This window comes from Danio rerio, chromosome 18 (genome assembly GCF_052040795.2).
Source record: "Danio rerio strain M-AB ecotype USA chromosome 18, GRCz13ab, whole genome shotgun sequence".
NCBI lineage: Eukaryota > Metazoa > Chordata > Actinopteri > Cypriniformes > Danionidae > Danio > Danio rerio.
This window is the reverse complement of record NC_141038.1, coordinates 44,325,518-44,338,820: the sequence shown is the minus strand read 5'-3', so window position 1 is coordinate 44,338,820 and position 13,303 is coordinate 44,325,518. Positions and strand designations below refer to the sequence as shown.

Below are 13,303 nucleotides of genomic sequence, written 5' to 3'. Positions count from 1 at the left end.
TAAATTATCCGAGTATTCTTTAGGTTTTTTTTTAACAGTTACATCTTTGCAATTCATACATACAAAATTGAGAGGATTACTGAGAGAGAGAGGGAGCTAAAGAATGAGTGAAACAGACTCAGAGCTCGGTCTTCTTCTGAAACTGCAGACTTGTAAGCAGGAACTCTGTTTATTCATTCAGCGTGTCTCTCCCTCTCCGTCTTTGGGCCTCCGTGCTGACCCATCTGAGAAGCTCATTCCTGTTTCTCTGTCAGTCGTCCGCACAATGCAGCATTCAGTGTCCTGTCTGGCCCACGTGACGCCACTACCAGATGTTCTTAACTCTCCGCCACCGTCAGCTCTACTCTCTTGAGATATGTGGAGGTCTGGTAGCAGGTTTGTGCCCAAAACTATCAGTAATATGTCAGTGAAGGTTTTCTTTCATTCCAGGTCATCAGGGAATGTCTGGTAGTTCATTCATCTGTACCTTAACTTTGTTTCACATTTTTCAAAAGCTCCACCAGACATCCTATCAGCTACTTAGATGTTTTGCATACCTAATCCATCAGAAAACATCTGCCAGTCTACTCAGATATTAGGAGCCTGATGTTTCCTGTTCAACCCATCTGAACGTTCAAGTTAAGAATGTAATTTATAATAAAAGTGTACATATAAGGTGGGATGGTGGCTCAGTGGTTAGCACTGTCATCTCACAGCAAGAAGGTTGATGGTTCGAGTCCCGGCTGGGCCCTCTCCGGGTGGAGTTTGCACGTTCACCCTGTGTACGTGTGGGTTTCCTCCAGGTACTCTGGTTTCCCCCACAATCCAAAGACATGCGGTACAGGTGAATTGAATAAACTAAACTGGGCGTAGTGTACGAGTGTGAATGTGAGAGTGTATGGGTGTTACCCAGCACTAAGTTGCAGCTGGAAGAGCATCGACTGTGTAAACATATGCTGGAATTGTTGGTTGCTCATTCTGCTATCAGAGGACACGGCTAGTAAATCTGGGACTAAGCCAAAGAAAAATTAAAGAATGGTCCAAATTAGTCATTTTATTTTTATAAGTAATTTTATTTTTAACAGCACCTCTAAGAGTTTGATTATTAGCAATAAAACAAAACCATATATTTTTATACATTATTACCATTTTAAAAATGTAGCCCCAAAAAACTGTTCGAAAAAACTTGCCCCACAATCGATAGATGTCACACTAGTTATTCACTTTGCAAAGTTTTGCTTATTTAATTTAAAAATATGGTCCTTGATTTGAAAATGCACATCAAACATGTACAGGTACAAGAAAATTAACACATCTGTATCCTGATATATTTAATGACTTACTCAGGGTTCAACACTAAGGATTTTTTCAACCGGCCCAATCAAGCCAGTGGTTAAAGTTTTTATGTGCCCGGTCAACATTTTCACTGGCTCTATCAAAAACTTAACAGTTATTTTTTAGCCACAAATTTTATATAATGTGTCAAAAATAATGTCTGCAAATCTAAAATGTACAGTTGAAGTCAGAATTATTAGCCCTCCTAAATTAATAGCCCTCCTGTTTATTTTTTCCCCAATTTCTGTTTAACGGAGAGAACACTTTTTTAAACATGTTTCCAAACATAATAGTTTTAACAACTAATTTCTAATAACTGATTTAATTTATCTTTGCCATGATGAAAGCAAATAATATTTGACTAGATATTCTTCAAGACACTTTTATACAGCTTAAAGGGACATTTAAAGGCTTAACTAGGTTAATTAGATTAACTAGGCAGGTTAGGGTAATTGTGCAAGTTATTGTATAATGATGGCTTGTCTTGTAGACTGTCGAAAAAATACATAGCTTAAAGGTGCTAATAATTTTGACCTTAAAATGGCTTTTAAAAATTTAAAAACTGCTTTTATTCTGGCCAAAATACAACAAATAAGACTTTCTCCAGAAGAAAAAATATTATCACACATACTGTGAACATTTCCTTGCTCTGTTAAACATCATTTGGGAAACATTTAAAAGAGAAAGAAAAATTAAAACGGGGGCTAAAAATTCTGACTTCAACTGTATACATTTTAAAAATGTTAATAAAATGTATACTATGCAAAATTAAAATTGCTATGCAATCAAAAAGAGCAGTATAGAAAATTGGCAGGTGTTTTTTATTGCAGTACTAAATTATTTAACCAAAGGTGGCTTACTTGCCACACTGATGGCTAACTGTGCAAAACATCACTTTTTTGTCGTGTTGTACCCACGTCTGCTTCAAAGACATTAAAAACACACATTTTTTAGCTTCATAATTTTATGCTAGCACCAGGTATTGACCAGGGACCGGGAAAAAATAACATGCTAACAACATCCAATCACATAAGAGGAACCTAAAAGCAATATGGTGTTTATGACATCACAGAGAAAGTAGCATTAATAGGCTGAAGGGCACAAAGTGTTTCTCGATTCTACGACAGTATTTGTACGCAATGACAAATAGTCGCAGGCAAATTAATCTTTAGGCAGCACTGGTCCAATCGGCCCAGTAACGATACTGTCTACTGACCTGAGCATCTTGTGTAGCAAAGGCCAGCTAGTAAGTGCTGTGCAGGAAAAACTTCACTCCTCTGACCTCTAAAGGTGCCCTAGCGACAGATGATAGAGGCCTCCTTGGTAGAGCAACCGACTCAACCATGCGGAAGGTGCGTTGGTTTGATACCAGCTCGGAGCGAGTTGCGTGGCATAGGACCAGCGGGGTTACATTGGTGCCATGACCCGGATAGGAGTAAGGTTTAGGCGGGAGAGTGTAGCAGAGGCCAGCTAGTAAGTGCTGTGGCGTAGGACCGGCAGGGTCACACTCGCACCTTGGCCATGGGCCATTGGTCAATCCTCATTGTTGAGCCAGTTTACTGTAATAAGCCATAATAATTGTCCTATTTCTTTGAAGAAACTGAATTTCATTATCTTAAAAAACAAAATGCAGGGGCAAGCATGTATTTCTAATGAGCCTTTGTTGGCTACATCAGAGCTTAATCTGTTTATGGTGGGCTGCAAGCTTCCTCTTGCACATAATGCCATATATGCATCTCAGTCTACATTTTTGCAAAATATGTTGCTCCACTTACCTTTTGTTGCATGTTTTAGATGACCAATAAGGGAGCACACAACATTTTTGTGAATCTGAAACATGTTAATTTGGGCATGTTTTTTGTATATGTCAGTATATACTTTTAGTGCACGTCCAGAAGAAGACGGGGCTTGTCATACAGACCACCCAGGAAACCACTCACCAAAACCCTTCCATAATCCTAATCAATAGTGTTTTCAAAAGCAAACGTAAGAGAAAGTTCACATACAACAATTCACATTGCTTTTATCCATTTTATAGAACTGTGCTGACCAATGTCAGTGTCCAATGTGGGACAGATGTTGCATTTTTGTCACTTTTCAACACAATCCAAAAACAACCGTCAACGTCTAATGATGATACAGCCTGACGTTATGTGGACGTTACCACTATGACATCTATCAGACATTGGATTTTAGTTGCAATAACTGACAAATATAGTCAGTATTTGACGTCAATATGACTTGGGATTCTGGCTCGACGTTGGATTCCGGTCACTTACCAACGCAACCTAAAGACAAAAATAGTGTTACGTACAGTAAATCCTGACCTAAATCAAACTTAATATTGATGTCTTATGATGTTGTGTGCCTGCTGGGAGTGAACTACCAAAGAAAATGACCGCGCCAAAAGGAAAGAAAGGTGAGGCAAATGCATTTCATTACAAAACAGACTGTCAAGTTATTATTTGTTTTGTTTGTTTTTGTATTTGGTATAAAAGAAATAATACTTTATTCCTCAATAATGCCCCTGTAAATATCATTTGTGTGAAAAGGAACAACATTTGTTTTATTTACATAGAAGAATGAAGGCTTGAGCATGTATTTCCAATGAGCCCGTGTTGGCTACTAAAGAGCCGATGCTGTTTGTTTACAACAAAGATGTAGATGAAGGGTCTGCTGTTTTCTTCATTAGCATTGTACTTGTGTGTATCCTGAATGCTGCAACGTATAAAGTATAAAGATGTAAACAAAATCATTTCCTCATGTTTCTGTCTGCAAATGTTATTCAAGCAGCATTTCAGACTCCAGCTCAAGCCAATGTCAATTTCACAGATTTCTTTGCTGCTCAAATGTGTCCTTGGAGCTTTGTGTGATTAGAGTTGTACAACCAACGTCGCGTGGAATGTTTGAACAATGTTTTTAGTTCTTTATCTGGACTTCAAACCTTTCGCTTATTTAGCTTTGACCTCAAATTATTGTCCACATTCATCTACTGCCCATTTAAATAAAAATTGGCTAAATTAAATTCCACATTCCAAATCATATCAAACAGATTTCATCACTTCTTGGGAGGAGAGTACAACTAGGGAAGGTGAATAAAAGCCTCTGCTATTGGTCTAATGTGGCAGATTTTACCTTTCTGATCTTATGTTGACAAACTCAACAGGTCCACCATGTCATGGGGAATATAAAAAAGCCATCCATTCATTGTCTCCTGCTTACCTGAGCCCAGGTCGCCGGGGCAGCAGTCTCATGAGAGAATCCCAGAAGAGTGCTTCCTTTTCCCCAGACATATCCTCCAGCACCTCCGAGGGGATCCTGAGGCATTCCCAGGCAAGCCCAGAGACATAGTCTCTCTAGCATGTCCAAGGTCTTCTGCCGGGGCCTCCTCCCTGTGGAACATGCCAAGAACACATCCCTGGGTAGGCGTCCAGAAACCATCTGAAACAGATAATAGAGCCCCATCTCAACTGGCTTCTCTCAATGTGGAGGAGCAGCAGCTCTACTCTTAGCTCCTCTCAGGTGACAGGGCAATAAAATATAAAAAAGCCAAACAGACATTTCTATTGGTCAAATAGGCATAAAAAAAACTGTTAAGGCTCCGTAAAGTGCTTTGTGTAATTTTGTTCGATGTGTGATGAAATTTTAACTAAAACACGAAGACAGGGCAGGACACAGCTCCTTCCCCTTTTAAAAACAGCCAATAGCATTTCTATGGTGGTCGAGAGAGCTTATCGTGCTGCAATTTAGGAAAACACATGCAATTACAAAAAACGGCAGCAAATTAATAAAAGATCTTCATCCGTTTGACAGCACACCTGCTGTAAATCCTTACAACGCAGACACATTTTAAAAAACGTGCTGCATTTTCTCACAATTTCCGAAAGCATGCTGCATTTTCTCTTTTTTATTCCAGGTAGAATGTCCCCTATTAAAAAAATGAATTGATCGGTGTAATGCTGTGGTCACACTGAATAAATGTCTCCGCTGTGTCCTAAAAGTGAAAATGACGGCCAGATGTCCCAAATATGTGTCTCATTTCATTCATTCATTCATTCATTTATCTTCTGCCACTTTTCCGGGGCCGGGTTGCGGGGGCAGCAGTCTTGGGAGAGAACCCCAGACTTCCCTCTCCCCAGACACTTCCTCCAGCTCCTCCGGGGGGATCCCAAGGGGTTCCCAGCCCCGCTGAGAGAAATAGTCCCTCCAGTGTGTCCTGGGTCTTCCCCGAGGCCTCCTCTCAGTGGGACATGCCTGGAACACCTCCCTAGGTAGCTCACCTGACTTCTCTCTATGTGGAGGAGCTGCGGCTATACTTCGAGCTCCTCCTGGGTGTCAGAGCTCCTCACCCCATAAGAGTGCGCCATGCCACCTTTTTAAGGAAACTCATTTTGGCCGCTTGTATTCGAGGTCTTGTCCTTTCGGTCATGACCCAAAGCTCATGACCAAAGGTGAGAGCAGGAACGTAGATTGACCAGTAAATCGAGAGCTTTGCCTTTTGGCGCAGCTCCTTCTTTACCACAACGGACCGGTACAACGGACCGGTACACCGCATTACTGCTGCCGCTGCACCAATCCGCCTGTCAACCTTCGACTACCACACGATCCACAATGCACTGGCCCCTTACGGCTCCCCCTGCAGGTGGTGGGACTGTGGGAGGATGGTCCCACGTCGCTCCTTCGGGCTAAGCCCGGCCGGGTTCCCTGAGAAAAGACCCTGTGTATCATTTCTTCAAAAAAAAAAAAAACTGTAGAGATGAACATGTAAGGTAGAGAAAACATTTTATCCGTTTAATATAGATCGGCTTTAAAGCGCGCGTTTGTATCATCAATAATTAAGAGTGCTGGTGAAACGGATATAAAAAACCTGACACAGAAAGGTAATTTGATAAAACAAAAACATTATTATTGCGCTAGAGCTCAACTTTTATAACACAAAAACAACATTAGGCACGCATATTAATACAGCTGTTACGTGTCAGTTAAATCAGTAGACTGTTGAAATTCAAAATTTTAACCCAACTGGTCGAGTTATAACATAAATAACCAAATAAAGACTATAAAAACTCAACAAAGAACCAATTATGTTTAACTCAAGCATTGGGTTAAATAAATAACGTTTTTTACTGTGTAATAATCTAGAACTTCAGGATTTTTCTAGCCTCTCCTGTTATAAAGTACGTTTGAAAAGTCATGGATAACAATAGTCAAATGAGTATTCAAATTCATTTTAAGATGGGACACTTTTGGTGCTTCACACCTTTTTATTTGTAATTTTTGACATTAATAACAAGCTCCAAGTTTTAGAATAATAGTTACTTGAAAAATATTTTCTCTATTTAACAACATTACAGTAGGTCAGTAGCGAAAAATGACCTCACATCAGATTCTTATGTTTTCTTGCACAGCTGGATGTTGGACTCATGAAAAATAATAGTTTGCATTTGCCAAAACCGATTTGCTGAAGTCACACCAAAGCAACAAAGAGTCCACTTGGTCTTAAAGCCTTTTTAATGCGATATTTTCACAGTTTATAATGGTTTAGCAGTCAAAATAGAACTAATGACTTGATAAGACAAAAAAAAAAGATTTTATTAGATGGTGTTGATATCAAAGATAGAAAATGTAATAATACATTTCTTAGAAGTTTGATTGATTGTCCTGCAATGTTTAGACACAAGTACTTTTAGAATAATTCGAGAATATCAATTGGAACTTGATCTGGACTTATAACAACAAATATTGTGTCACTAATAAAGTCAGTGAAATCTACTTTAAAATTATACATAAAATATATCCAACCAGCTAGTTTCTCAAGAGGTATAAAGTTGATTTTTCTGAATTGTGTGTTTTTGCGCAATGGATGTTGAAACTGATGCATTTGTTTTTTGATTGTATGTATGTTAAATATTTCTGGTTTGATGTTGAAAGTCTATTTAACATACCGAGTGGTCATAGAATTATTACTAAGAAAAGATATGTCATATTTTATATAGATAAAAAAGATGTAGATAAGAATCTCCTGTTTATGTTAAATCTTTTGATATTATTAGGCAAGTTTCATTTACACAAGACTAAATGGTCGGAGAGGAAGCCTAACATTTTAAGGCTGATTTAAACATTTTTTGAGACTCTTAAAGGACTTTCAAGTCGTAATGCGATCAGAACTATGAATATAAAGCGACCAGAACTATGAATATACTTAAAAAGCTGAACTCCTCTTCTCTGGTGAATGCTATGTTTACCCGCTCTTAATCTTTATTTTTTTCTCTCTCTATTTTTCTTTTTTGTTACTTTGTTTACACATGTTATGCTAAAATGTGTAATATTGTAAAACTTGTTATGCATTTGACTGGAAAAGTTCAGCAAATACAAAAAAAAAGGCTTTATAGGACAAATTTTAGGTCTTTGTCAATGAGAGGTGGGTCTTTCGAACACCCCGAAACCCCCCTGGCTACAGGCCTGTAATTTATGCTTATGGGAAGTGCCTACAACGCCAAAAAGGAGCTCTCTCTCGCTCTCTCTCTCCATTTCTCTCTGCAGGCAGCTCAGTAAAACACGGCGTTTCTTATGAGGGGCCCGTTGATCTGCTCTGTCGCTCGTCCTCCACTAGGGCTTCCGTTTGTTTTGACTACACGATGCTGTCTGTGTGAGTTGATTCACACAAATCCCGGTCTGGCGTCGCGACCAATCGCGCTGAGCCGGTGACGCTGTGGAGGCCGTCCGTCCGCGCGAGTGCATTCATAAACGGATGTTAAAGTGTTGAATGTACTGTACAGACACGAAACTTGGACCATGGCGGAAGACGACGACACGAAAATCCGGATTTTGCAAAGTCTCAGAGGAAAGATATGTAAGTGCGACACGCCGTGTGGATGGGGAGGTTGGTGTTTGTGTGGGAGAGTGTGTTTAGATGGCTTTTGGAGAGAAAGAAAAGGATCGGCAAGGGGGAAAGAGGGGCGCGGTAGAAGCGACAGACACACACACAGATACATACGCGCGCACACACACACCTACCCACTCAGCGCTTACTGGATGGGGCTCTGAGAAAACAGCCGCATTTTAGATGTTTGGTTCTGGATATTTTATGTTTGAATCATGTTTCTGTCATTAGTGACAGAGGTAGATCAAGCTTTTGCGCATTATCTGTGAGTTAGCCGTGTTGCTAACGTGCTTCAAAGCCTGGTTCCCCCTTACAACACAACTGTCGTATTTATAAACTCAAGTGTTAGTACAGGAGTGACATATTGTTCGTCGTTTACCAGTTTTAACTCAACCTGTCATTTTGTCAATGAAGTTGGCATTTGTTTGATTCATTCTTACCCTGGCTGAAGGTGTGAAATTGACGGTGGGGATCTCGGCGAAATTTGACAAATTCTGAGCTGGACGGAAGTTGTTGCATCGCTTTAAATACTCGACGCTGTCCACTTATTATTTTAATATTCATGTTTTCAGTCAAATCTACTTTAAAAGGAGCATTTTAATATATTATTATACGCCACATAAAATTACAGTTTTACTTTTAAATTGACATTCTAACTTTTATTCCGACTAATGTCGATTATTACAGAAACAATAAACCTCTGGTAACTTTATAGCCTAATATCAGCTTTCTAACTGCAGTTTCCTTTAAAATTCTTCTATATTTTCCCATGATTTTAAAGAAATAATAAATTCTACCCAGTCTGTCACTTATATTTGGCGTTCATTCGTGTTAGTATTGATGTAAGATTATTTAGTTGAGTATTTACATAACAGTACAGCCCATTTTTAAAATTAATATTTTATTTATTTCTCAGTGAATATAGGTCATGTATTTTGGTGCATTTAAACAAAACAGATTTATTAAACAGATATATTTATTAAAATAACAGTTTAGTCACTTAACACATTTAGAAATTAAAAGATAACACAATTAAATTCAAGCAAAATATTGCAAAAATAAATTAAAACCTTTACAATAAAAAACAAATTGAAAGGTCTTTTATTTATTTATTTTTTGCTTCTCTTGATTTTTCCTCTTTAAAATTTGTATTTATTATTTTTCCATAACATATAAGTTTGGGTGTACTAGTTTTTGGACCGTTGTCATAAGTTATTTTGTTAGATAAGCTCCAGATTTGGCTTCAGTACTCCCTGATCTAATGTATATGCACAAATATATTATTGTAAAGCTTCCTTCCTATTATAAATATGAATTTAAAAGATAGCTTTGTTAGGGGTGTACTCATACATGTTGAGCACTGTATGTATGTATGTATTACTCACTTGTACCAGGTAATCAAACCAGACTACAACTGAATTGCAATCTTTTATGGAAATGATAACAGCATATTATTTTTGGATTTCTACCTAGTTATGTATTTTACAGAACATTTAAAATTCCTTCGTACATGAGTATTATCATCAGCATGGCATATGTCACACAGTGAACTGTTTACATGTGTTGTAATAACTGCTTAATTACATTTAATAGCATCACAATTAAATAAAGAAGAAGTCTGTTGCGCACATTTTTAAAAAGTACTGTCATACATTTTGATGCTGTTACTGTTAAATTTCTTTTTTGATAAGGTTTGTTATGTAATAACAATGTTATTACTTATATTAATTCAATTTTAATTTGAAATTCTTGCATTATCGACATCTAATGGGGTGTATGCAGAAGGAAGCCGAAGGACTTTTGATGCAGTTATACAATTGGCACATTTGAGGTCTGTGATCTTCACTATCTGATTGATATACGATAGAAAGTGGGTCTCAGAATGTACGAGAAGCACTGCATTCAATTACATTTTCCCGCGCCATGTCTTTAAAATATGAACATTTATTTTACCACAGTGTTTTCAATGGAGTTTCTGTGCTCGCCTGCTTATCCTGACGAGCATGTGCCTGTAAACGGCTCTTCATCTCTTTTATTATGCCTAAACTCTGTTTTTTTTACATGCATTTTTTATTTCATTTTGCTATTTAGGCTTATTGGAACCTAATTAGAATAAAAAACTAAGTATCATCTTTGCATTTGATGTACTTTTAGAGAAAAATGATGTCCATATATGTGGACTCGTGGTGCGAATTTACATAACTTTTTTTCAGACTGTTTTGTAATGCATATTTACCATATAATTTTTTGAACATGTTTTGACTATCAGAGAGTAAAAACAAAATTTTTTCCCCATTTTGGACAGTTAAAAATAGTGTTTGGGACATTTCATACGCTGCAAAACAGTTGCAGGATGGCACTGTCTGTAACAAAATATAAAACATTTTAAATGGCCACTTAAAAGCTAAAATGTGCTGTCCACGTATGTGGCCACTAAGCCGTAGGAGGATAAACAACTAAATGAGTGCTAAAGTCTATATGAATAATTATATTAAAATTACCTTACAACATCGATGCCGTAAAAGGAACTGTATAAAATTGAAAAAGTCATGTTAACCGTTCACCGGAAGTTTATCGATATGACAAGAGACACTAACTGTGCATATACCCCTTATTAGACAAATAGGAGATGTATCTGTGTCTAAAAATAGTTTCTGAGGTTTTGCCTTGTCAGTCTTTATAAATTCAAGCTCGCGTTACTTAAAGAGTTTCATAAACATGCTTTATACTGTCTCCCACCCCTCACCCCCCACCCAAAAAAAAAAAAGAACTGAAACTTTCAGTGTTGCAAGTGACTGTGGTAAATCATCGCTCACTGGAAAGCTCACTGGAAGCCTCATATCCACATGATATTTCAAAATTCATGTGAAGCAGAGTAGCTTCAATGAAGTTTGTGAAATAAACATGTTAAGAAAATAAAGCATTAAAAGCTGGAGATTATTTTATTATTAGCAAAAGTCAACCAAAAACTTACTTATTATTATATTTATTACTCAGATAAGCATTTTAGGAAATTAGACTTTCATTATAGTTTCATGAAAAAAATGCCATTTTTTCCCCTTCAGTTTTGCATGCATGCTTCTGATTGTGTGAAAGTCATTGCTTTTATCTTTCCACCTGGATGAGGGTAGGCTTTTTTGATTACAGTAACCTGCGTTTGCCACTGTACCCAACAGATATCTGTGCTGGAAATGTGGGGGCATTTAGAAATGGAATAGTCTTTCTTAAAGCCACTGAGTAATTGGGACTTTTAGAGCATTTATGCGACTTGAAAGTCCCGACTTCAGCTCAATTCCAGTAACGTGCTGCTGAGTAAAATGATAATACTACTAATAACAGTATTATGTTATGTAAACAATGCAATAGCAGACGTATTCTATTATGCGTTTACTTTTGGAACGCCCTATTTTTAATGTTTGCAGACGATGATTTGATGGAAATATTTTTAAATGCAAGTCCTTTAAAAATGGTCAAAGTTTTTATCAAAAGTATTTCTTAAAAAACAGTTTTTAATATTTATTTTGTTTTATTTGCTATTTCTTGTATTTGATTTTTATTGTTATAAACCTTTTTTTATTATAAATATTTAAAACATGATTTTCCAAAGAAGCTGCACTGTACACTGTAAACAATTATATGATCAATTAGTCCTGACAGCCAGTGTTGGGGAGTAACTAGTTACATGTAACGGTATTACGTAATTTAATTACAAAATAAAAGTAACAGTAATTCGTTACAGTTACTGAAAAAAATGTGTAATTAAATTACAGTTGCTTGTGAAAATGTTTAAGATTACAAATGGGTTACATCTAAAAACTTTCTTTTCTACTAATTTATTAAAGGGCTGCTATTTTGATGCTTTTGATTTGCGGCGCACCCACAGGCATAAATCCCGGGGGAACATGTCCTCGGTATAAATGCTTGAAAATGATTTATTTGAAAATGTCCATTAGAAACTTAAAAGTAATCAAAGGGTAATCAAATGTAATTAGTTACTTTACTTTTATAAAGTAATCGAAAAGTAGTGTAACTTATTACATTTTAAATAGGGTAATTTGTAATCTGTAATCTATTACATTTCTGAAGGAACCTCCCCAACACTGCTGAAAGCGTATGTTTTTAAGTCATTGTAACTTTTTAAACAAACTTAATCATGTTTTAACTTAATTTTGTGAGTTATGCAAGCTGTTTTAAGTCAGTTTACATAAAATAAGTTCAATAGACTCATAAGGTTAACTTGATTCAGCTTAAACATTTAAGGCAACCAGGATTTTTGTTGCAGTGTAAAAGCGATTTAGTTGATTTTACTTAAAAAAGATATTAAACTTGTTGCCTTATAATTATTAGGTAAACAAACTATATGCATAATTATAAAGTTAAGTCTATGGCTTTACTTTCATTTTAAAAGTAAAATCAACTTGCTACTTTTAAGGCTTTACTCGCTTTTTAAAAGTAATCACATTACTTTTTACAGAGTGATATGGCAGTAAACTAAAAACCTTCTCTCTCTTAATATTATGTAATATGGATATTGTATGGAAGAAGGTTGATATATTAATAAAATCAAACGCAGTTTTGTTTTAAATGATTTGACAGAGTTAGAATTATAGGAAAACGTTGGGAAAGTCCTTAGGAAATTACTGAGTTCTTATGAATAATTGTTCTTGTTTGTGGGGAATAAACCAGGTAGTGTTTACTTTATGAGCTCACTTCAATTTCCTCTATTTTAAAACTATAGGTTTTTTGAGTAAATGCACAAATAATATTTCGGATAAACCTTGTTGAACAGTGTCCAAGGCTTTCAATGATAATTCTTTTTGAAATTGGCTGTTTTTAGTAAAACCACTTCCTGCTCAGATATTGCTGAAAACATGAGGTGCAGGATATATCAGGGAGATTGAGTCTGAATGACACTCTGTAAACAGAGACATGTCCCATGACATCAATCATGTGCTATCAAATCAAATTGTCCAGCATATCCGAAAACTCTCAAAGGGTAGAGCGTGACACACGGGACACTGAACAATTGATCAGCTGCTGACTGTTTTAGTTGTGCAGTTAGTCTGTGGGTAAGGCTGGACCATATGACGAAAAAAAAAATCTCGT

The 13,303-nt window shown here is 36.7% G+C and overlaps 2 protein-coding genes and 1 long non-coding RNA gene across 10 annotated transcripts in view; 2 read left to right on the top strand and 1 right to left on the bottom strand.

The window, feature by feature from the left end:
- The window catches only part of LOC147832912 (uncharacterized), a 40,428-nt gene extending 31,730 nt beyond the window's left edge, over positions 1-8,698 (bottom strand). For 3 of the 6 annotated variants that reach the window (XR_015515234.1, XR_015515238.1, XR_015515237.1), the window contains exons 1-2: positions 8,638-8,698; positions 4,537-4,755 (exon numbers count right to left, since the gene is read on the bottom strand). This is a non-coding gene — a long non-coding RNA (uncharacterized LOC147832912). Of the gene's footprint in view, positions 1-14; positions 3,603-3,778; positions 4,033-4,536; positions 6,381-6,441; positions 6,892-8,637 lie in introns of those variants that run through there. The other 3 variants (XR_015515236.1, XR_015515235.1, XR_015515233.1) reach the window with 3 other exon arrangements.
- grk7b (G protein-coupled receptor kinase 7b) overlaps positions 1-13,303 on the top strand; it is an 845,646-nt gene that overhangs the window by 563,906 nt on the left and 268,437 nt on the right. The window lies entirely within an intron of this gene.
- The window catches only part of rasa2 (RAS p21 protein activator 2), a 241,741-nt gene continuing 236,522 nt past the window's right edge, over positions 8,085-13,303 (top strand). For all 3 annotated transcript variants that reach the window (XR_015515223.1, XR_015515224.1, XM_087293381.1), the window contains exon 1: positions 8,085-8,167. Coding sequence is in view for 1 of the 3 variants with exons in the window: in XM_087293381.1 (XP_087149507.1) it covers positions 8,110-8,167 (58 nt within the window). In the remaining 2 variants the exon portion in view is untranslated. The remainder of the gene's footprint in view (positions 8,168-13,303) is intronic.